The following is a 23,431-nucleotide window of genomic DNA, read 5'->3' as shown; positions in this document are numbered from 1 at the left end:
ATTACTCCCAGATTTACGAGCACCTTAGTCCGACAAATACAGTAATAACGACCGCCCGCTTGCATGTTCTACAAAAAATGTGCTTTGGTGGGTATCTGGTGGACAAACACCAAACCAGTTCCACATCACTGAAGTTGCATCATTTTTACAAACCAATTCTGGTTCATCCGTTTCACTCAACGATCCGCTTTCCCCCTTCTCATTCTCCATTGCCGCCATGCTTTTTCGGCCATTTGCGCATGCGCGTTTTACCCATACTCTATCACGATATTTTATTTTCTTATCGTTGCCTAACATTATACCGGTATAATATGGCCCAGCCCTACTCAGCTGCATGCAGGTCCGTTGATTTCCAGCACTGTGTGTTTTGGACTCCATTTGACTTTGTCAGAAACAACCTTCACTGCTCAGTGAAACGCTTGAAAACATTTCTCAGTGCACAGCATGACAAGGGAGTGAACCACTCATTGACTCAAACAATGAAACAATGCAGCTTTGACATGAAGGTAGTCATTTTGCATCTATGTAAACAGTAGGTTTTACATGTAGATAACACCTCTGAAGAGTTTGTCGGTTTTGGAGCAGCATTGTGGCTAGAAAAACCCAGCTCAGCATTTGAATGATTGTTCTGATATTTTTTAATGACATTCATGGTGCCAGTGTGATGTATCCTACCTACTAACAGGCCATCAACAGACCAAATTTAAAAATTATTCACTGAATTATCTCTACTTAATTATCTTATGAGGCAGCTAGAATATTGTCAGAAATAAAATCATATTAGGTTTTATGTTGTGATGACAACACATGTTAAGTCTTTTTAGTCATTTTTTTTTCATTAAGATTTGGCGCTGTGTAATCTATGTGTAAATATAGACTGAAAATTGGCTTGTGAATGTTCTTCCATGTGCTAATGCTGCTTATGCTAGTTAGCCACCTGAAGCTGTTAGTGGTTAATAGCTAGTACATGCTAGTGTGAAGAAAGCTGTAAAGATTCTTAAGGGTTAGTATTAGGTGAATTGCCTGGGAGAGGAATAATAGATTTAAAAAAAAAAAAATTTAGGTATGATTGGTGATCATCCCTAATTATAAAAAAAAACTAAACAAAGAAAAGTGTATTCTTTTAATTAAAATGTAAAGTGAAACTGTTGTCCTAGAAAGTTTCAAATTTGAAGAACTGTTAAACCAGTGGTGGCATAAAAAGAAATGTCTTGATAATTTCAAGATTTCAATGTGGAAATATATACACTTGCAGGCCTCTACATTAGGTACATGTGTATATCTAATCAGCCAATCACATCGAAGCAACTCAATGCATTTAGGTATGTGACATGATCAAGATAACCTGCTGAAGTTTTATATATTTTATTCAGTAGGTCCCGGGTCTACGCCAGGGTCTCCTCCTGGTAGGACATCCCCGGTTGGAACATCTTACTCAGCAGGCGACAGCCTTAGCCATCTCCTTTGATGTGGAGGAATAGCGTCCGAACCCCTCCCAATGACTAATCTCCTCACCCTATCGCTAAGGCAGAGGCCTGCTTAACATTTAGGACACAGTAATTTACCGGCATTGGGCATCAATTAAAAGTTCAACAATTAACAAACAATTAGTATGTCTGGTACCAACCCGTAGTGACAACAGCGACAATTAGTTGACTAGTTGCCTAATCCCTAAAAGTAGCACCTAAATATGTCAAAAAGCTATTAAATAAGATCTAAACATAGACAGTGCACTCACCATATTTTGATATACGGTGTTGCTCTCATAAAAGCTCCTCTTTGGTATAATTTGCAGTGTTTGAGTTCAAATAGACATAAGAAGAATGTTTTTGCCCCTTTCGCCTGGCAGCTGTGACTATCATTCAGCTGGTATGCATGAAATGGACATTGTAGTATTCAAGAATTCAGTGTGAGAACAAATCAAGAAACGGCCCTTTGTTCATCCAGCACTACAGCAGCTGATAAGGGGAAAGCTGGAGGGTTGTCCTCTGTGCTGTGACAAAGTCCTCTGCAGTAGAAAAAAACCTTTGACGGTCAACAGATGCTGCAGACTTCAAGGTAGTATTTAGTTGGCTAGTTTTGGCTAAATGAGGAATCTGGTTCTCACTGACCTTCCACTATATGTGTGTATTTGTGTCCGCTGCCTAATAGTGCTGCACCCCTGCTTCCACCTCTAGAGACCAAAGCTTTGAAGGTACTGTCTGTGCTGCAGAAAATAAGTTTTCAAACACTTCAGGGATTTGTGCTCTTATGGGTGAAGGATCACCACTCTGGCAGCTATTTCTGATTTCAGCTTTTACGGTTTGTTTAATTCTGTTCAATAGGAATAAAACTAAAACTTTTTGCCATCATAGTGACAGAAAGTTTATGGTTCTCAGGACCTCAAAACTAAACAGCTGTGACTATTATTTTCATTTTAAATTAAGTTTTAGATTGATACCTTGATGAAACAGTAGGTCTCAGGGCAGTTATCCAGAATATTCAGTCAGCATGTTGAAGATCCTGCCAGGAGTGTTCCAGTAATCCAAAAAAGGATTAATAGTAGGTTTTTTTTCTTTGCTTTTTAAAAAAATACAGAACTTTGTAACTTCCTGACATTCACTGAAATGAATGGAAATAATGCTAAGGATGCTATCAGGGCCTAGAAATGAGTTTGTGGAAAAATGTTATTATTATTATTATTATTATTATTATTATTAGTTCCATGTATGGATTTTAACCTGCACGGGTAGAAGTTGGCTGCTGGTACTCCCTTTGCTAGCATTAGCCGAGTTCTACTCTTTTAAGTTTTACTTTTACTTTTTAAATTTAAGTTAGTTAAATTGATAGCGAAATTGTGAGCAAGGACATCACGATGTTCTATGTTCCCTATGCTAGATGCTTGCTGGATGACCCAATGACATTTGCTACCACTGGAGAGATGTGCATATCAGCAAATTGATCTAAAGTGAAGGCTTACTCTCTTTACTCATAGCTTTTTTAGAAACGTTGTGCACAGAGCTTCGTTCGCATTGGCTGACTAAACCCGAAACACTCACAACCATTTTACTTACTACATTTTCGTGTACTGCTTGCCATCTTTCGTAGGTCACTGAGCTCGCTTGAATGTTCATTTTTGTACCATGCACTACAATATATGACCTCAGTTTCATGGTGGTATTAAAAATTATACCATCATAATTTTTAAAGGCTGTAATTCAGTAATATTGCCTGACCCTATAAGCCAAGTACAGTAATCACATGAAGAGGTGGAAAAGTTTGTGGAAGTCAGTGTGCCGGTGTGTCTGTTGCAAGTTGCAGTCTTCCTCATCTTTCAGAATCTCTAACCATCTGAGTCAATCTGAGTCACTCTGCTTCATAGATGCATGCTTCGTGTTTTTCAGTGGCAGTATCATTGGAGGGTTGCTGTTGATTCAGTGATGGTGGGAGTAGGGGGAGAAAAGTAGCTGTTGCGGTTGTTGTAGGTCCAGCATGAAATATCAGCTGCTAGTCTGATGTGCTATGAAACGGGTTTAGACACGGTCATAATCTCTATTGTCACGTAAGCTCCGTTCACTAATCTGTATTTTTGCTGTGGTAATCTCTTGTCTCCATGGGGATTTATTGTTGTAGAGCATGAATGCGGTTTCCATGGAAACCAGTTCGTCCCCTTTATTCTTTCAATTATGGCCCATAGAATCAGGAAGCGGGGTATGTTTTTATATTAGATTGAGGCTTGTCATATCTACTTTAGCAGATGAAAGTTAACAGAAATGTGTAGGCACTAGGTCGACGCTCTCTTTTCTCTCTTGTTGTATAGTTTAGCACCCACGCCTGTTTCAGCCTGTTGTAAATTTTTATCTCTTGGCCACAGTCCAGGCCAGGAAGTTGTCGTTACTATGATGACAACCCTAAAACCCAGTCAGACAGCAATAAAGTTGTAAGTGGAGAAGAATGTGTGTGTGTGAGACTCATGTGACAGCAGTCTAGTGTTTAAAAAGTGAGAACACCAACTCCCTACATGTGCGCATGGGTAATTTGGTAGAAGCAGGTAACGTAGGAGCATTTTCCTTGGAGATGTCGCCAGCGTTAACTACTTTTTTTCCCTTCTTCTTTGTATTGTGTATAAAATTAAGCTGGAAGGTTTGGCATTCTTAGCACACAAAGTAAAGGCTTAGTGTTTTAGTGTTTCAACAAAAGATTTTCAATATGAAACCGAGAGAAACACATTTTTTTCATAGTTTTTAAAATGTCTTTGTTGGAAAGGAAGATGCTTAATTTGCTTTTAGTGATAAACACTGTGAAGGAAGTGAAAGATTGTGAATTGATTGAAAGTACAACTTTGTATGAGCTTTTAGGCATGGTTTTCATGCCAAAAGATGTGAACAACAGTGTTGTGAAAATGCAGTTTTCATGCTAATGTCCATTAGTAATCCAACATAGTAGGCATGTCTGTGAGATCGCTCGCTCTCCTCTTTCCCTCTCGCTTTCCTTTTTGAATCCTTCTTCAGCCTATCTCCATTGCTGCTCTTTCCTCACACACTTTTCTTGACTATCTCCACCCCCTACCTTCCCATGCTCTCTCATTTTCTGCCCTCATTTCTCTGAGCAATCGTCCCGGGGGGAAGCAGAGCTCTGAGGGAAAGAGAGGAGAGGATGTAGGAGAGAAAATGGCAATGACAGTTTGTAGGGCAGGCATTTGCTAAGAGGTGGGAAGGGAAAGGAAAACGAATAGTAGAACAGAGGCAGAAAAAGTAAAAGAAAGTGCAAACAGAGGGTAAACAGGACGTCAGAAGAAGGAAGAGAGTTGCAGGGGGGAAAGAAGGCAACAGAAACAACAGTAGGTAAGGTCATTAGTTCCTCAGTTAATTCAGCCATTCAGTCAACCGTTCATCTGTAAAATAAGAGCTGTAACAAGCTGAGTAAGGATTTTTATTATTGGCAGATTTCTACTGCTTTGATGGTCTTGTGCAGATCAATTAATTGAAGGAAGGTCACATTAAAGAGATGAGGCTGAATAAAATCAGAAAAGCATATTTCTCCCAAGTGTGCAGCTGGCAGTGCTGTGTCTGAGTTTGTGTTTACAATGAATCTGCAGGCTGTTTGTGCCTTTTTAGACATCTGGGTTATTTGAACGCTACTAATTGGCTGTGAAATAGGATGAAATGTACCACAGCACCCAAGAATTTCAGTACATGCCTGTAGACAAATTCTGCATGAAAATGTCCTTGATGGAGCAACAAAACACATCTTCTGATGATTGCATATACAGGAGTTTATGACTCAGAGTGTTTAACCCATATTTGACCCCGTTTATAAGAAACTTGGTCACAGTTTCCTGCCATAAACTGTCAAGTGCGTATATATGTCTGTGTGTATATGAAGCGAGATTGTAATGTCACTGGTGTTTTTATATGGACTGTGGGAAGAGGAGAGAAACAGGAGGAGTGTAGAGGGAGATAATACGAGTGGGTGATTGGGGGTGGGGATTGAAAGGGGCCCCAGGAAGAGAGGAGAGAGATGAGTGCAGAGATTTAGTGAAAAAGAGAAAGAGGCACCCTGGACTGGAGAGCAGAAGAGAGAGTTGTGAAGAGGGTGAGTTAGATAGTTGTGAGAGAGGTAGAACAAGGTTGCTGGTGTTAAACAGTTGCGGATAAGGAGGGCAAGTTTAAAGCAGGCCTAAGTGGCCGTGACGAAGCTCCACTCTAATGCCAGCTCACACAAACGCACACTTAGAGCTGGCCCATTGAGAAACAATGTTTCAAAGGAGTATGAACTGCAGTTGGTCTGTAGTAACAGAGCTGTTGTGATGACTGACATAGTGAAAAAAATAGATCTGTTGCCTCTCAAAATTGGTTTAAAGTCTCTTCGTGTCTGTGTGGTACAGAGTTATTTGGTTGTTTGGTTTGCATTGTACACTGGTCGAATTTTTTTCTTTTCTTTTCTGCCGTCATAGTTTAGTCTAGTGAGACTGACCATGTTATTTTAAATGACGACCGACTCTAAAATAGACTTTTCCAGTAGATGCTACTCGTTGCATCTGAAACTACATCCAAATAAATGTTATAAGTAATACTTAATGTTATAGTCTGCTAAAGTCTTGTCACTTTAGTCATCTTAGCAAAAAGCCCAGGCAGTTATTTTAGATTGACAATTTGCTGAATCTCCGGCTCCCTCATATCCCACAATTGCTCTGTTGGAATAATATCTGGTGACTGTGGAGGCCATGTGAATACAGAGAACTCAATGTCATGTTCATGAAACCAGTGTGAAATTGGTGATGATAGCAATTATTATTATTAGCGAGATTGTTGGTTTGTGTGGAGCTATTATCCTGGTTGCTAGGTTTAAAAATGGTGGTTGAGATTTTTTTGTGTAGGAGCGTCTTTCGTGACTCATCAAGTAATCCCACTGACGGGCCAGTTAGTGGCTCAGATCACATGGTGCTCCGGTGGAGTAGGTACTAAAAAGCACCTGTTACCAGGAACTTCCACCTAATGGAAAATCTAAAAGTCAAGTCAAACCAAGTAGGTGCTTGTAAAATATTCCCCACAACACTATATCATCACTGCCAGCCTGAACTGACGCAAAGATGGGATGGATCCATGCTTTCATGTTGTTTACACCAGTTTCTGACCCTACAACTCAAATAGTGCAGTAGAGATGGAGACTCAACAGACAGGAAACATTATTCCAATCTTATATGTTGTCCAATTTTGGTGAGCCCATGTAAGTTGTAGCGCAAATTTCCTGTTATTCCTTGACAGGAGTTGCACCTGGTGTGCTCTTCTGCTGCTGTATCCCATCTGCTTCGAAGTTCGATGTGTTGTGTATTCAGAGATGCTCGTCTGCATACCCCGGTGGTAATTTAAGTGGTAATTTGAGTTACCTTTGCCTTCCTATCAGCTTGAAGCAGATGTAACATTCTCCTCTGACCTCTGATATCAACATGACCTTTTCACCTACAATGCCACCCCCCTTTCTTTTTTTAAATCTATGACCATTCTCTGTAAACCATAGAAATAGTTGTGTGAGAAAATCCCAGTAGATTAGCAGTTTGTGAAATATTCAAACCACTTCAATCACCGTTCTTACCCATTCTGATGCTCCTGATGCTCACCTTGAACTTCAGCAGATAGTGTCTGTATGCCTAAATTTACTGCCATGTGAGTAGCTGATTAGAAATTTGTGTTTATCAGCGCTTAAACTGACTTATCTTACTGTGTATCTATCTGTGTATTATTTTTGTGTAAAATCCATCTCATAAATGTACTTCACCACTGGAAAAGTCAAACACATGGATTTGGAGATGAGTCCCACTTATCAATAAATGATAATATTAAAAAAATCACTTTGTTGTGTAATATCAGCATTTTAAAAGAACATTTTTTAAAATCTTTTGTTCACCTGTCTGCACAGGAACATAGTGTCTATAGCCTTTCTGACGTTTGCATGCTACACATACACCTCCTTCTCCCCTCCCTACCTCATTAGCCGATCATGCGTAAGGAGACCTGTTCTATTTTTACTCCCGCCCCCTCCCTACACACCACTGGTGCTCTGTGGGTGGGTGGGTGGGTGGGTGTGCGCGTGTGCACGTCCTCTCTTATTGAAGGTGGCAGGGCAGAAAAAAGAAAGACGGAGAGCGGGTAAGATGGTCACAAAATAAAATGCAGACGATGTAATGAATAATAGAATCATAGGAATGAGGCCAGGAAAGCCTAGTCTGGGTGATGGAGAAAATAGGCTGGGAAAGATTCAAACAACTGAAAGCACAGTGAATGACGATGACTTCGTAGTGCTTGATTTATGGTTAGCTTTTAGCCTGAAGCTACTTGTGTATAAACAGATTAAAGGAGGCTGTGTGTGCAGCCAGGTAGGCACCCTGTGTGGATGGATTTCCACATTCCTGACCTTAACATGTCCTCACTGTTTGTGTCATCGCCACATAGTGTTATTAACAAAATTTGCGTCACCACAAATGAAAGTGTCTGTTTTGTGATAGGGTGTGTGTGGACAGTCTGCCAAAGATATTTGGGTTGACGAGTGTGTGTGCTGACCACAGCTGAAGGGTAAAACCAGTGATTCACATTACAAGGAATTGAGAAATTCGTCTTTCTCTTTCTGTGTGTGTGTGTGTGTGTGTGTGTGTGTGTGTGTGTGTTTGTGTGATTGTTTGTAACCAGCTGTTGACCCAGATGAAACTTATTGTGTTGCATAATGACTTCCCAAACTTTGTGTTTTTCTTTACTTGTGTAAAAACAGAGTTGATGTCATTCATTAGCAGCTGTGAGCCAAAATCGGCTAAGTTATACAAGCCTTTCTATTTCCTATGACATGTTTACAGACATAAGAGCTATTTTGTTTTATAGTCTGTTTTACCTCCAGTGTAGAAGAAGCACTGATCCCTCTCAAAGGAAAAAGAAACACAGAACCATGTGGCTCATTTATAAATGACGAAAATGTTGCATGCCATGAAAAATTGATATTCTTGCCCAAATAAGTGGTTGAATTCAGTCAGGTTATTCAGAATTTTTCAGTAATGTATTAAATTTGTATAATGCAAGGCATAGCCAGTAAACTAAAACTAAAGATCTATTTATTGTGAAAGTATCTGTTTAATGTGTTGCTTTTAAAACTTTAACTCAACGCTCTTTCATCGCTGTCACTTTTGCTGCAGGTTGATTTGTCACCATGACGACAGAAGCAGGCTCTGAGACGGAGGTGAAGGAGAAAGCTGAGGAGTCAGCCGCTGAGCCCGACCAATCGGAGAAGGCTACGGAAGATTCCCAGGAAGTAGCAAACGCTGAAGTAGAGGAGAAGGAAAAAGCAAAGGTGAAGGAAAAAGAGGGGAAGGAAGGCAAAGGAATATCTCGATACCTGCCAACATGGCTTAAGAAGCAGAAGTCTCAAAGCCAGGTGAAACTGGGTTCACACTGTTGTTATGTTATATTGTCACAACTCTGTAGGGAATTTTACTTAAATTATTTAGCAACAATCGTTTTTCAGGCTCATTGTAACTGCTGGTGAATTAATGAACTTTTATGTTAGATTTTAAAAGTCTGGGTTTATTTGGGTTTTTTGCTAAGACCTCCCCAACGAAGGAGGCCCCCCCTACAGAGGAACCTGTTAGCGAGGTGACACAGGAAGAGGAAGGGCCTGCCCCAGAAGTGAACGGTCACGCTGAGGAAGTAGAAGAGAAGGAGGAAGTCAAGTCTGAGCAAGTGAAGGAAAACGAAGCAGAAACTCATTCCAACGCCAGTGCAGACACTGAGGTACTGCTCACGGGTTCACTACACCACTCCATAGCATATGCTTTAAAGTAGAGTCAGAAAACAAGATGTCTAGTACTGTCAGGTTATAATGGTGATTTCAGAAAAAGAAATATAAACATCCCTTAAAAAATGGTTAAGCTTATTTTTTAATTTTTTTAAACTATGCCTGCTTCCTCCAAAATCTCTTTCTGTCAGATGAAAAGCTCAATAACACTCAGATATCTATATAGCATGCAAACTGAAGAAAAGATGAAGAATCCTTGGTTATGTCCAAAGGAACATAATCTGTCTGTCACCACTTCTACATCTGACTAATACGTGTTTTCTGCCAAGTCAGTAATGGTTTCAACACAGTTCCACTAGAGGTGGAAATCACCAGACCGGCCATGATAAAATATTATCACAGCACTTCACTCATGATATGATATTATTGGGATTTTTAACATTTTGATATATGGTTGATAGAGAGGTAGCTTTGTCAGGCCAAGTTTCCCCAGTGTCGGATGGTTTTTCAGTTGGACCGATTTAATGTCAGTTTGCTCGACTAATGTTATCTCAGGATGGTGATTCATGAGATGAGATGAGTATTCCCAGAGTTTTTTAGTTTATTTAATAAAATATTGATATTTGTTATTCCTGTATCGGTATTCTGTATGGATTTTTTCCACTAAAAAACAATGGTGCTAAAAATCTGGTATGAGCTCTACGTTCTTTACAGCTCTACATCAGCTCATTGGCACAGTGTCAGTGGAAACAAAGTTTAGGTAACATGTTATATTCAGACTTTTAGTATCAACCTTGTTTTATGTCAGAGAAGAAGACCTATGAAATGGGAGTAAAAGTATCCTGCAGCAGTTGCGTCGCTAATAACAGAATACATGTCTGTACCAGGGAATTGTGTGTACTTTACCTGATGGGCTGAGTGAATGGCTTTGCATTTCAGTCTCCTTATGCCTGTGGTAAATAAATTAAAAATCAGTATAGTCATTTACAAACCCTCATGGAAACACTAGACAGACTACAAGACCAGTGTCAGTATTATTGTACCCTGTAACATATTCTTTAGTGGTCAGAGTGATTAAAGTTCCCCAACAGCATTCTGCTTTTGTTAACCAGCCACATATTGTGGTAAACACAGATGGTAAGAAACCCAACAATGAGATGTGACATTTTCCACAATGTTCAGACAGTGTTGATGTGTATTGACAGTTTACAGCAAACTGCTTAAAAATGCTGTTAAATTACCAGAGCAACAAAGAAACACTTGAGCATACACACACACACACACAGAAACTCCTTTCTCCCTCGTGCACATGCACACACATGGACTCTTGCGTCCACTGATCACATTAAGCCACCCAGGCCCACCCAGTGACATCAACATTTCAGTGATCAAGCCAAAAGAAACGCCTGCCTTTTCTATGAGCAAATTCAGACTAGAGGGGGAATTACACGCGGAAAGAAAACAGTTTGGTCTCAACAAGTAATGAAGATATTTTTTATGTTTTTAAGAAGATTTCAAGTTTGGTTATTTATTTCTTGCAAACCCCGTTAGCCTGCCAAGGAAGAGAAGGTGGAAGAGAGTGCAGAGAAAAGTCCAGAAGAGACCAAGGAGACAACAGAGGGAGAAGGAGCAGAGGAGGAGACGAAGGAGAAGGAGGGAGCAGTGGAGGCTGAAGGGGAGGCAGGAGAAGGCCAGACCTCCATTTTCCAGTCTCCTCTTCGTCTAGTGAGAAAGAACAAGATGAAGTTGGTGGTGTGTCACGTGACCCTCCTGGATGGGACTGACTTCACCTGCGAGGTGGAGGTAAGACTGTGATAAAATTCATAGACCAATACAACCACAGTGTAAAACATGGCTAGTGTAACTATGTGAGATCAAGATGGTATGTTATGGCTGCAAATATAGTGTTTCCACTTTAATATTCTAAGGGTTTGCCTGTCATAGTACAAGATTTCTCACACATTTCTATATCTATCAGCAGTTTCTTGCTTGAATACTTCCTTTGAATACTGTCCTTCGAAATGTTGTTTGTTTCTGTGATGTAAGGAGGTTCCTCCAGTTGTTGACAGAACAGGTCGACACATTGTCCATCTCATGTTCTTATGTGCGTCACGTGAGTGCCAGTTTGTCAATGATGTAATCGCTAATAGGATGTAAGATCTAGTGTGTGTGCACGTCAGTGTGTGCCTGTGCGTTTGAGTATTTAACTTCCTGACTCAGTGTGCAGTAATGGCAGAAGCACCCACTCACATTGTTCAGGGTGTAGTTCAGAGGGATAAATGCATCGCAAAGCAGAGCGAGCTGCAGGGGCTTGCCTGGGGACTAAAACACATGCACGTACGCACACACTCCCACCAGATTATGGGGTCTCACAGATTAGTTTTCGGCATCTGTTCCTCCCTAACAAGCACGTGTCTTAGACCCCCTACGTGCACAGTTGGACATATTCATTACAGATACATCACATGTGCATCAGCCTTATAGTGTTTCTGTTGGGTAAGAGAGGAGTTTTTTGTATTTTGCTAGTTTTTAATACTAAAAATGATGGTTAATAACATGTTCACCCAAAGGCATGCACATTTTTTAGCCGTTCCTCTCCTCACATTCACACACTCTCTCACATTCAGCGGGAAGCTGCTCAGAATAGCCACTGTGCAGAACCACTGGAGCTGTTAACGCTTAAATCTTTGGTTCAACGACCCCTGAACAGAGCGCTGACCATTTCCCTTGCCAACATTTTCCCATTTGGCTTGAGGGCTTTGTCGGTAGCCTCCATGTGGCAAACCTGCATCCTAATCTACAGTATGGCAACGCCCAGCAGCGTGCCAGTGAGAGAGTGCGCTTGTTTGAATAGAAGCTGCTTTGTTTCACAAGAGATAACGCTGATATGGCAACTAACTGCTATTGTCCTATAATGCACACGCACACACATACACACTCACACACATATCCATCCATGCCTCCCTCTACATGCTGGCATAGTTAGGATCGCGAGAGGGAGAGATGCACAATGCATTCCAGAGATTAAATTTTCTGTTTTGCCCAGCAGGCCTCCAACACACACACACACACACACACACACACACACACACACACACACACACACACACACACACACACACACACACACACACACACACACACTCCCTGTCCATTCTTCCATCATCCATCTGTCCTATTTATTAACCCCTGGCATCAAATTTATCCCTGAGTAATAACTTAATGCATATTTTATTAGTTGTAGACCACTGAATAAAAACTCTAGCCAGACATTTTCTGACTTTGTTGAGTGTTTCAAAGGGGGAGTCTTAGTGTCACATGGGCTTAATGCCGATTCTAAGAATTTTACTTAATGTTGGTTTCAGCAGGATTTTAGCATCACATGGTTTGTAGTGTTTCATAGCATTTCATTAGGTACAGATGTTTCAGTTTTTAACACTGAGTTAGAAATATGTTTGAGCAGCAAGAAACAAACAGGTAATTCATCTTCTTTTAAATGACTGTGGCTCTAATCCCATTTACATAAACTAAATACATAATCTATATGACTGCCTGTTGATATTTCAGTTGACCTCAGCCAGTGCCTTGCTTGAAGGCACTCTGGTGCAGACTCAGGAACTCTAAAAGGCCACGTTCTCAGAGTTGTGTGTGCGTTGCGCATGTGTTTGACGGAGTCTAGGAAAATACCGCAGATGTTTTCAGCCGTCCCAGAACAAGAAGAAAAATGCACTCTTTCATCCCCTTCCTTTCACTCTCACCACGCTCCCTGCCCGGTCTATATGTCTGTCTGCCGAATAGCACTCAGTCTGTGCACCAGTGTTACACTGAGGCTGACTAACTGAAAAGAAACAAGCGTTATTTGATTATTTCATTCTTTCCCATCATTTTTTCCCCAGCTGTCCACCCTCTTTCTGTCTGACCTTTTGTCTGCCTAAAGGTTGCGTGTGTGTGTGTGTGTGTGTGTGTGTGTGTGTGCGCACGCTTGCGCATGCAAGCATGGATGTGTGCTAAATGTCATTGTCATAGCTGAGTCTGGAGGATTTTATCGCTAACACTTTTTTTGGACTTTTAAAGGAATGTGTGGTCCAGATGGTGAGACTGAGAGAGAGCGTGTAAACCAATAATGAAACACAAGGAAAAGAGAGACTCTGAGAGTGAGAGAGCTGTGGACAGGAATTTTACAAGTGTCTCATTTTGCCATAGTGTAAAGGTTTTGAACTTAATCAGGGGTCCCGTGTGGTTCCAGGAATATTTCATAAGCTTAAAGCTTGATGTTTGAAACATTTTGGGGAAGAAGCTGGAAATATTATAGTGGTTTATAATATTGTTTTAATAGCAGCAGTTATAATAATAAAATAAATATAATGTTTTGTTTCTTTGCAGAAACGTGCCAAGGGTCAGTACTTATTCTTTAAGGTGTGTGAGCACCTTAATCTACTGGAAAAAGACTACTTTGGCTTGACATACAAGGATAACCATGACCAGAAGGTTTGTATCCATAGACACACATACTCAGGGTGTAACAAATAAGTTAATAATGTCCTCATGAGGAAACCGCAGACATGGATGCTTTGATATTGTGCAGTATATATGGCAGAAGGTAACAGTCTTCTTTTTCTCTTTTCTCTTGTTCCCTTCTCATTCTAGTGTTGGTTGGACCCCACTAAAGAAATTAAAAGACAGATACGCAGTAAGTTTTCTGGACGCTGACATAAAGACATGCAAGTCCGTCCGTGCTTCTCTTTCATGCTGCCTTAATGACACAAGATGGCTTTGGTTGTTAGAAAAAAAGCATCTTTGTTAGTATGTCAGCCAAAAGGCAATGAATAAAATATTGAGCTAGTAAAATGGGACAAGTGTCCACATATCAAAAGAAAAACAAACTGCATCACAATTAAGTCAAACAAAGGCAGCAGAGATATTTGAGACCAAACAGCAGCAGTCTGGCACCCTGGCAGAGGTTACCAGGGTGTGATCGCTCTACTTTATTATTTATTGACCTCTTTATTGACTGTTGTTCATTTATCAAAGGGGGCTGAGGTGTTGGATCTCATCTTTTGTTGACTGACAGCCATTAAGGGTGTGGTACGGAGCAGCGAAGGGTATAAAGCTTTGTTTTATAACTGCATGCATGCAGTATGTCTGTGATAGTGGACAATATGCCCTATTTGTGACAGCGTCTATAGTTTAGTGAGAAGCTTAACGACAAACTAGAGATCAGCTCATCAAGTCACAGCTTCTGTAGTTTGTCATCGCATTTTTTTTTTCAGTTAAAAGAACTTTCATTTGGTGTTATTTCCTTGTTAGTTAATTTTTTAGATACAGTTTTGTACTAGCATTTCTCTATCATATCCACCTAAATCTAACATTTAAAGTTGACATTGATTTGTAATTGGTTTTACTGGGGTGGTGGACAACGAAGTAATGCCAGGTCAACCTTTTTCTTGGTCATTCAGTAGTAATGCCTTGGGGGTGATGAAAGCAACCAAGTAAAGGGCATATAAAATATATATTTTTTGTGGCACATTGCTTGCCATAATTGAGTATTACTAAGTATTGCAGATTGAGTAATACTCAGTCCTCCTGCAGCATTTTAATGGACCCAGACACTGCTGTTTCATATCGTCATGCCGGTTGGATCAGTCGACACAGTCACATGGACTGATTCAGAGTGCGACTCTTTAACTCTGAAAGTCACAAATCTTTGAAAATCTTCACTTCTTTTTGTTTGGTGTCCATTTCTTACTTCTCCTTTTTACGCTATAACCAAAACAGGCTTTAAGACACTGTCGTAAACTTGAATTTGCACTTTTAAGAGTGAGAACATATCATTTAGGCACATAAAATGTTTTTAATTAGTGCATGTTAGGTAGTTATGTCTGGGTGTGTTCAAAGTGTGTGTGGCTGTCGCTCGTAGATGAGCGCTGTGCATCTGGCTGTGTGCTCAGAGTTTCTCCCGCTGTCTACGGATGTTTATGGCCAGAGAGAGAGAGAGAGACTGTACATGTGGGCTGATGTTCATTTGAGTTACTCATATTGCCTGTGTGCGTACACAACACCACGCAAATGACAGGGTTGGCACAACTCTGCTCTAAACTGCCTGGAGTTTACACTCAGCTGTGACTCTGTTTCACTGCATGCTGGGATGGTATCTAAACATTGTAACTGAACCTTTTTCTGTTTCTTGTTTTTGTTTTTATTTTTTTAAACTGTGTTCTTGAAATATTTTCAAATGTTGCTGTCTCTGCAGTCCTTGTAAAAAAAAGTTAAACTACATTCTTACAAATTTCTGAAGAATTAAATGGTCAGCTCTTAATGCTTGTCAGTAACCTTAAATAGGAAGCTTGATGTTACACTCAACATATGAAAAGGGTGTTTCCTACGGTACAGGTTACTTTAACAGTATGGGTGTTGTGTGGGTGTGCATGGTTTTTAGGGATGACACTGCAGAGAGAGAAAATTAGATATTATAAGGTTACTAGAGTAAAGTAAAACATGATACAGTGCATGTAATAGAAAATGCTACAGAAAGTGCAGATAGATTTACAAAGGAGAAAAAAGAAAAAGGAAAAACAGGGAAATTCATTTTACTCCAAGTGGGTGAGGCATCGTGTGCATTAATGTGTCTCAGCCAATAAAAACACAGCTTTGTCCCCCCATGAATATGAAGCTGGCTAGAATCAGATGTCTAAAGTAAAAAGATTTCCATTGCAACAGATACCACAAATAGAAAACCAGAAGTAAAACTTTCAGTCCTTAAGTTTCGGATTAGGACTTTTGAGAATTAAACTGTTTCACTGTGAGAAATAATGAGAAGATTTTTTTTTCTTCTTTTCAGTTTTGACATCAGTGTTGCAAAATATCAAGCAGAGAGCACTACTCTGGATAAAATCCAGTCAGTAAACTTGTCCCATTTGTGTGGCTGTTGATACTTGGCAGCGTTCAGATTTTGTCCAAAATCAAATATACAGTTTTGGATGCCTCAGTCTGGTGATATTGTTTGCCATCTTAGTACGTTTGGAGCCAGTTCAGTTAATGCAATGAGAATTGCATTAGCTTGCACTAATAAATTAGCTAGTGAGTGTAGATGATAAGCAGGTGGCCTCAGGTAGATAAGAAAGTTCAAATCAATGTTGTGGTTCTCTTGTTACTCCTACATAAGCATCACTGGAATTTAAGCAAAGGAAAAATTTGTTTTCCCTTTTATGAAATAATAATTTAAAGAAATGGTTTGCATAAGAAAAACTGAGCACAAGTTGACTGCTGAAGGATGAAATGGTCAGAGAACGCCTTTAAAGCACTCAGTGCTGCCAAGAGAACATACAGAGTCAGTCTTACTCCTGGACATTTCTCTTACTTCGATAGATATTCAGATGTAAGGGTTTGTTACGATGTATGACCTTTGAGGAGGAAATGTTTTTACACTGATATGCGACTTTTCCAGACGGTGCGATCTTTTCTAATCTGTAAAAATAAAAAGAGATGACTGGAGACAAATTAGAACTGAAATGAAATTTGTGTGCTTCAACAGAAAACCACAGTATGACAAGGTGATGGATGTGTCTAGCTTTACTACATAATGATCTCTCTGCCTGTCTTTGTACAGGTAACAACTGGCAGTTTGCATTCAACGTCAAGTTCTACCCTCCTGACCCATCCCTCCTCACTGAAGACATTACAAGGTATACACACACACACACACACACACACACACACACACACACACACACACACACACACACACACACACACACACACACACACACACACATCAGGGTCTAACACCCAGTGTTTCCCTTAAATTTATTACTTTTTATTTGTGTTGAACATAAATAAAAAAAAGTAGCATAATTATTACTGTTTCTGGGTTCAGAGTGGGTGCCAAAAACACTAATATTTTGGCTTGACCTTCAGACATTTAGGGGATGACTTCTGTCTGTCCTTAGTTTTAGTTTGATTAACTCATGCTGGGATGCTTCTTGAGGGGCATGAACATGCAAAGTGAAATAGAAAGCACAGGATAGCAACTAGCACCAACACCACAATCCAGCACACTATCACACATAACTAAAATGACACATCACAAATGGGGGGGGGGGGGGGGGGAGGCAGCTCTGGTATCAAAGCACTTATCTGGCCACATATCAAATAAGAGCAAAGTAGAAAATTGAACCAAAATACAAAAAATTTAGGCCCTACTATCAAGGCCAAAAAAAAGTTGGCTTTGTGCACGTTATTTCTTTTTGCATTTATACATAGGCACACACGCACAGAGGCATGCTTCAAGCACACAGCATTTAGACTGAGGTTTGTGTCTAATGGAGCGGACAGCTTCTCTGATGGTTGCACTTAAAGGCTAAACAAGGACACACTCACACTGCTGTTGACCTGCTGCAAAAAGTCCTAAATGTTCTTTGGCTCTGTAAGTCTGCAAATTTATAAGGAGCTCCTGTTAAGTTTTAACAGTCAGATTGCTAATCAGTGCAGTCCACTAGTTGTATTCCACAGGATTTTCCACAGACTGTATCCAATACCTATTTTCTATTCATTAATTATCTAATTAGCCATATTAAAATGGAAAAATGCAGTATTGTCCTGGGACATTATATTGGCCTAGTTAACAGGGAGCTGTGTAACTTGATGACTGAGCTTTAAGCCTCCCTGTCAGCAAGTGTCCATCCTGCTTAAAGTGACTTTGAAAGACATTTTCAATAGGCAGAATAAAACCTTGGGTCTTTGGGTTGTTTGAAGTGACGTTTCATTAGATAATGGATTCATGACCAGAGGGTTAATCGAGGGGACAGCTTACACTGTTTAAGTCCACACGGCTGCTAGACAAGTCAGTAACTACAAATATAAACATTATGATAGATAAGTATAACAGCAGTTGTGCAAACATCAAAGAAATTTAATCCATACCAGAGGATCTTATTCTCAGGCTTAAAAGAAGCACAGGCAGTTTGGCTGCACGGATGTCTTTATTATTATTGTGAACAATAGAGGTGCTTCCACTTCAAAGGAAACCAAAGAAAAAGCTTTGAACAAGTTTTGTTCTTGTTTATACTTGACTTGGTTTCAACATGTAATCCGTCCTTGTTTGCCCCCTTTCTTCTTTTGTAGGTACCTTTTGTGTCTGCAGCTCCGTGAAGATGTGGCTTCTGGACGGCTGCCTTGCTCATTTGTAACTCACGCTCTGCTGGGCTCATACACGCTGCAGGTACAGCATGTGTAATTATATACTTTGATGCTGTGTATTTATTTATCTGCGTTTACATGCACATGTGTGTGATGTGCAGCCGGTGGATACGTAACTGTCTTTTTTGGAAAAAGCCAATTCGTGCATAAGTTCTTATTCTTTTTTTGCTGTTGTTCTTTGTTTTTAACAGGCAGAAATTGGCGACTATGAACCTGACCAGCCTCGCCCTCTGGACTTCATTAGTCAGTTGACCTTCGCACCAAATCAGAACAAAGAAATGGAGGAGAAGATTCTTGAGCTCTACAAGTCCCACAGGTCAGTTAGGAAGTTCTTTTGAGTGTATTGTATATGGGTTTTATGTGTCTCCAGCTGTGCTTTAAAAAATTATATTTCCTATTTATATTTGCACAACTGGACATCACACAGATTTGTACAAGGGAGCTTCCGTTGCGTAGCGTAGAGCAGTTTTACAGTGTCTGTCATGTAAAAGTGATAATAATCCACCTGAGGGTAATCGAAATAAGACCTTATACCAACTGTGTGTGGATTGTCACACAGACTGCTGTTGGGTAGAAAAGCTATGTTAAAATGGCTTGTGATAATATTTGACTTTGCTTATCATTAGAGTAAAAGAGAGTGAAGGCCTTGGCTGAACACTGTAGATCTGCAGTGCTTTAATCTCTAATACACAGATTCAGACAGCCTATGGAACCAGTCCTGTCAATTTGCGAGGTGGAGCTAGCTAACCAGAACAGCTGATTAGGAACAGGGGTTATCTAAACCTAACAAGAGTAAGTAGCAGCAGTAGAAGTTTGATAACATAGTCAGATTGTAGGCTCATGTTATCTGTCCTCATTACATCATAACATTTTTAATAGAGTAAAAAGAGATGAAGTAGTGTTTTTATTTTTGTTGTTGTTCTTATTTTTTATTTAATTTTTTTTCCCTTTTTTACAATGTTAGAGTAAAATTTATGCTCAGTGTGTCTGAACTGCTACAGTGGAGGGCTGGTAAGGATAAGAACCGATTTTCATATTCAAACATTTCACATACGCAATAAAGAACTCTGTAGTGTAGCTATTGGAAGGCATTAAGAGACTATTTTCATAAACAAAGACTTCTACATTTGTAAGTTTGATTCGAGTCTTAACGGTACATTTAAGCGGTACAACGGTACATTTAAGTTAAAATTAGAATAAAAAAAAATACTTGCTATAATCCCATTTAAGCAGAAAATTTTCACTATATAGAAATGTGAGCATTTTGAATTAACTGAGCCTTTTCTTTGCTTTTCAGGGGAATGACACCAGCACAGGCCGACACCCAGTTTCTTGAAAATGCCAAGAAGCTGTCCATGTACGGCGTGGACCTGCACCACGCTAAGGTATGAATAAATGAATGAACCCTGTCCTCTCCATTGTTGTCAACATCTGTGGCTGAGCAGTTTCTTTGATGTAGGGAGAGGGTGCTGGTGGGCCTGGTGTGTGTGTGTGTGTGTGTGTGTGTGTGTGTGTGTGTGTGTGTGTGTGTGTGTGTGTGTCAGCTGTGCAAACACTCGGGGAGGCCATTACCATGGGAACAGCCAGTGTTTCTCACTGGGATAGCAGGTCATCAGTGTACTGCGTGCATGTTTTCATGTTTGTCTGAGTATGTTTGTGTGTCTTTATGCAGTATAGGCAGAAAAATGAGAGAGTCTTATAGATAGAAAGGAAGGATGAGAGATTGAGAAGGGGAAATAAATGGAGAACAGAAATAAGGCCAGAGTGAGATGGGGACAAATACTTGAAAGGGGCATGCTCCACTTTTTGCAAAGCAGAGAGAGCCTTTAAAATGCGGAAAATCTTTTTTCCTTTTTTATTTATTTATTTATTTATTTTTTATGGCATACCAAAGATGTGGGAATTCAGGGAGTCGATCTATTTCTGTCCTGTGTCGGTAATTTGTTGCACAAGTCTCAGAATCCCCAGGGCCCACAAAGGAACTGTTTCAAATACTGGATGTCAAAACATTTTAAAAGCACAAATGTAACACACACTGAGTAATAGTATTTCAGGGAATTCATCACTTTAGCTGTGAAAAGGAAAAGATGGACACTAAAGAGAGATGCATTTGATTCGATCCCACCTTGTTCAACTTTTTTTTTTTCATTACAAATTAATACACTATCACAGACCAGTAATCTATAGTGCTAATTTATTACAATTCTGCAAAGTTTTATGATTTTAGCCTCTTTTCTAATATGGACTTCAGCTTCTTGTTAATGCTCCATGCCAGAAATACATACAAGTACACAGCCTGATGAAGCAGACAGAAGCAGTACCTTTGATTGGTGGACTGAAATTGAGCAGAACCAGGTTGTTCTGCCTCTTTTCAGCAGGTTCAGCGTTTTCACCTCTTATCAGCACAAATCTCAGCCTCTTCTGCTCTTTTCATCAGAATTTTCAGCTTCTTCACCTCCTTTCAGCAGAAAGTTCAGCTTTTTCACCTGTTTTCAGCTCAAATGTCAGTTTCTTCACCTCTTTTCAGCAGAATCTTCTGTTTCTTCATCTCTTTTCAGCAGAATTTTCAGCTCCTTGGCCTGTTTTCAGCGGAATTTTCATTTTTTTCATCTCCTTTTTGCAGAAAGTTCAACAGTTTCACATCTTTTCAGCACAAATTTCAGTTTCTTCACCTCTTTTCAGTACAATTTTCTGTTTCTTCATCTCTTTTTAACAGAAAGTTCAAAAAGTTCACCTCTTTTCAGCAGAATTTTCAGCTTTTTCACCTTTTTTTCAGTTACCTGACAACCAGTTTGGCTCAGTGAGATGAGTAGCAGCCTTGAGACCAGGAGGCCTGGGTTCAAACCTAGCTCATGGCAACATTTCCTTTCAGCAGACAGTTTTCTTTTTCACCTCTTTTCAGCACAAATTTTAGCTTCTTCACCCCTTTTCAGTAGAGTTTTTGGCTTTTCACCTCTTTTCAGCAAAAATTTCTGTTTCTTCACCTATTTTCAGCATAATTTTCAGTTTCTTCACCTCCTTTCAGCACATAGTTTTACTTCTGCTGTTTTCAGCAGATTCCACTACAAGGCATTTACACTGCATTTTCGCAGGAAATGCAACTTTTTCTAGTTTGCTTTAACATTCCCTCTGTCAGTGTAACCAGCCAAAATATTTGAATGTAGCTGCAGCGCAAGGTCAAAGATCGATGAGCAGCTAATAGCATGGCAAGGCCATGTGATGTTTGTGTGCATGTGTCCTGATAAAACTGTCCATTATCCGCATATTGCATTCTCCATTAGTACAACAGACTTTTCCTGTGTTACTTCACTACTGTAATCAATACCATTAGCAGATGGTCTGGGAGCCTTAAAAGCTTTGTCAGTGTGTTAGTCTGCCAGCCAAATGCGTTACTGTTGTAATGAGTGGCACTGTTTGTGTGTGTGGTAATGGTGACCTTAAACAGTCTACTTTAAAAATCAATCCATGCACAGTATGATCTGGCTTGGATAAATAGATGGTGTTTACAACAAATAATTAATCAAATTAATATATGTTATGCATATTTGTATCCTCACAGGATTCAGAGGGTGTGGACATCATGCTTGGTGTGTGTGCCAACGGACTCTTAGTCTATAAAGACAGGCTTCGGATAAATCGCTTTGCTTGGCCCAAAATACTCAAGATTTCATACAAGAGGAACAACTTCTACATTAAAATCAGACCAGGAGAGGTATGTATGCACACACGAATTTGGTTTACCTAAGCTATTTATTTTATTAATGTGCCCTTTTTACTGTTAAGAAAACATTTTTTTCTCACTGATATTGTGATTGATAGACGGAGCAGTTTGAGAGTACAGTGGGATTCAAACTCCAGAATCACCGAGCTGCCAAAAGGCTGTGGAAAGTCTGTGTGGAGAATCACAGTTTCTTCAGGTAGACTGATGCATCCATAGTGCCTGTGGAGTCACTTGTGTTATTTTGCTTGAAAAAAAGCTGTGCATCTTCCCAGGAAGTGTGTGAAGAAAGCGTATCTCAAAGTGCGTATTTGTTGCCTTAGACACAGCAAAAACACCCATATAGATAAGCCTGATGCCCGTGTTTGCTTTGCGTGTTTGCACATCTGCATGTCTGTGTTTGTGTTTGTAGAGATGCTTGAGTATTTCTTTCATATCCTGTTCAAGGAGGAGTTGCCTGGAAGCATTTTGCTTTCCTTACCCATAGACTTATAAATGTGATGATCAGTGTTTCATTGCAAAATAAATTAATCTGAATAAGCTTTAAAAGTCATGTTTCTCTCCAGTACCACCTCATCGCTCTCCATCTCTCTTTTTGTCACTAGGTTAAATGCACCGGAGGCTCCTACCAAGGCCCGCTTTTTGACTCTGGGCTCAAAGTTTCGTTACAGCGGGCGAACTCAGGCCCAAACCCGCATGGCCAGTTCCCTCATAGACCGACCGGCACCCAGCTTTGAACGCACGTCATCAAAACGCATCAGCCGCAGTTTGGATGGAGGTAACACACATGAATGCAACTGAAAGTGAGGCATATTTGATATTTCAGCTTCATTCTGAACTACGTCGAATGAATGGACAGATGGAAGGAATGAGGGGCAGATGGAAGTAGGGTCATGGATTTAGGCATTGCGCAGGGTCATGTGCATGTCTGTGTTTGTACTGATGGTAAATGCTCGATGCCTGAGCAGATACAGGAAATAGCTGGAGCATATGTTTCCTGTCACACAGTGAGAGACAGAGAGGGAGAAAGAAAGAAAGAGCTGAAAAGAATAAATGTTCTTTGGATCCAAAAGTATGAAAACTTACAACAGAACAGCAGAGTGAAGAGGAAAACGCCGATTCTTCACATTTTGTCAGCACAAAAGTCGTCATTAACATCAGATTTAAAAATAACTGTAGTAATCTCATGTAGAACTGTAATAAAACCAGCATGTTCTCTATGTCTATAGAACTGTGATGTGGTTTTGGCTTTACCTTCTT

The 23,431-nt window shown here is 40.0% G+C and overlaps 1 protein-coding gene across 20 annotated transcripts in view; it reads left to right on the top strand.

Annotated features, from left to right (window-relative positions):
* epb41l2 (erythrocyte membrane protein band 4.1 like 2) overlaps positions 1-23,431 on the top strand; it is a 54,048-nt gene that overhangs the window by 11,800 nt on the left and 18,817 nt on the right. For 19 of the 20 annotated variants that reach the window (XM_063494858.1, XM_063494854.1, XM_063494855.1 and 16 more), the window contains exons 2-13: positions 8,660-8,898; positions 9,069-9,254; positions 10,810-11,061; positions 13,642-13,746; positions 13,906-13,948; positions 16,865-16,940; positions 18,379-18,475; positions 18,645-18,769; positions 19,751-19,838; positions 22,013-22,165; positions 22,273-22,370; positions 22,777-22,949. In XM_063494858.1, the coding sequence (XP_063350928.1) occupies positions 8,674-8,898; positions 9,069-9,254; positions 10,810-11,061; positions 13,642-13,746; positions 13,906-13,948; positions 16,865-16,940; positions 18,379-18,475; positions 18,645-18,769; positions 19,751-19,838; positions 22,013-22,165; positions 22,273-22,370; positions 22,777-22,949 (1,621 nt within the window). In that variant the 5' untranslated portion in view covers positions 8,660-8,673. Of the gene's footprint in view, positions 1-4,580; positions 4,824-8,659; positions 8,899-9,068; positions 9,255-10,809; positions 11,062-13,641; positions 13,747-13,905; positions 13,949-16,864; positions 16,941-18,378; positions 18,476-18,644; positions 18,770-19,750; positions 19,839-22,012; positions 22,166-22,272; positions 22,371-22,776; positions 22,950-23,431 lie in introns of those variants that run through there. The other variant, XM_063494852.1, reaches the window with a different exon arrangement.

Source organism: Pelmatolapia mariae, linkage group LG15 (genome assembly GCF_036321145.2).
Source record: "Pelmatolapia mariae isolate MD_Pm_ZW linkage group LG15, Pm_UMD_F_2, whole genome shotgun sequence".
NCBI classification, from domain to species: domain Eukaryota; kingdom Metazoa; phylum Chordata; class Actinopteri; order Cichliformes; family Cichlidae; genus Pelmatolapia; species Pelmatolapia mariae.
Note: the sequence above shows the minus strand (reverse complement) of the source record. Positions and strands in the feature narration are given on the sequence as shown.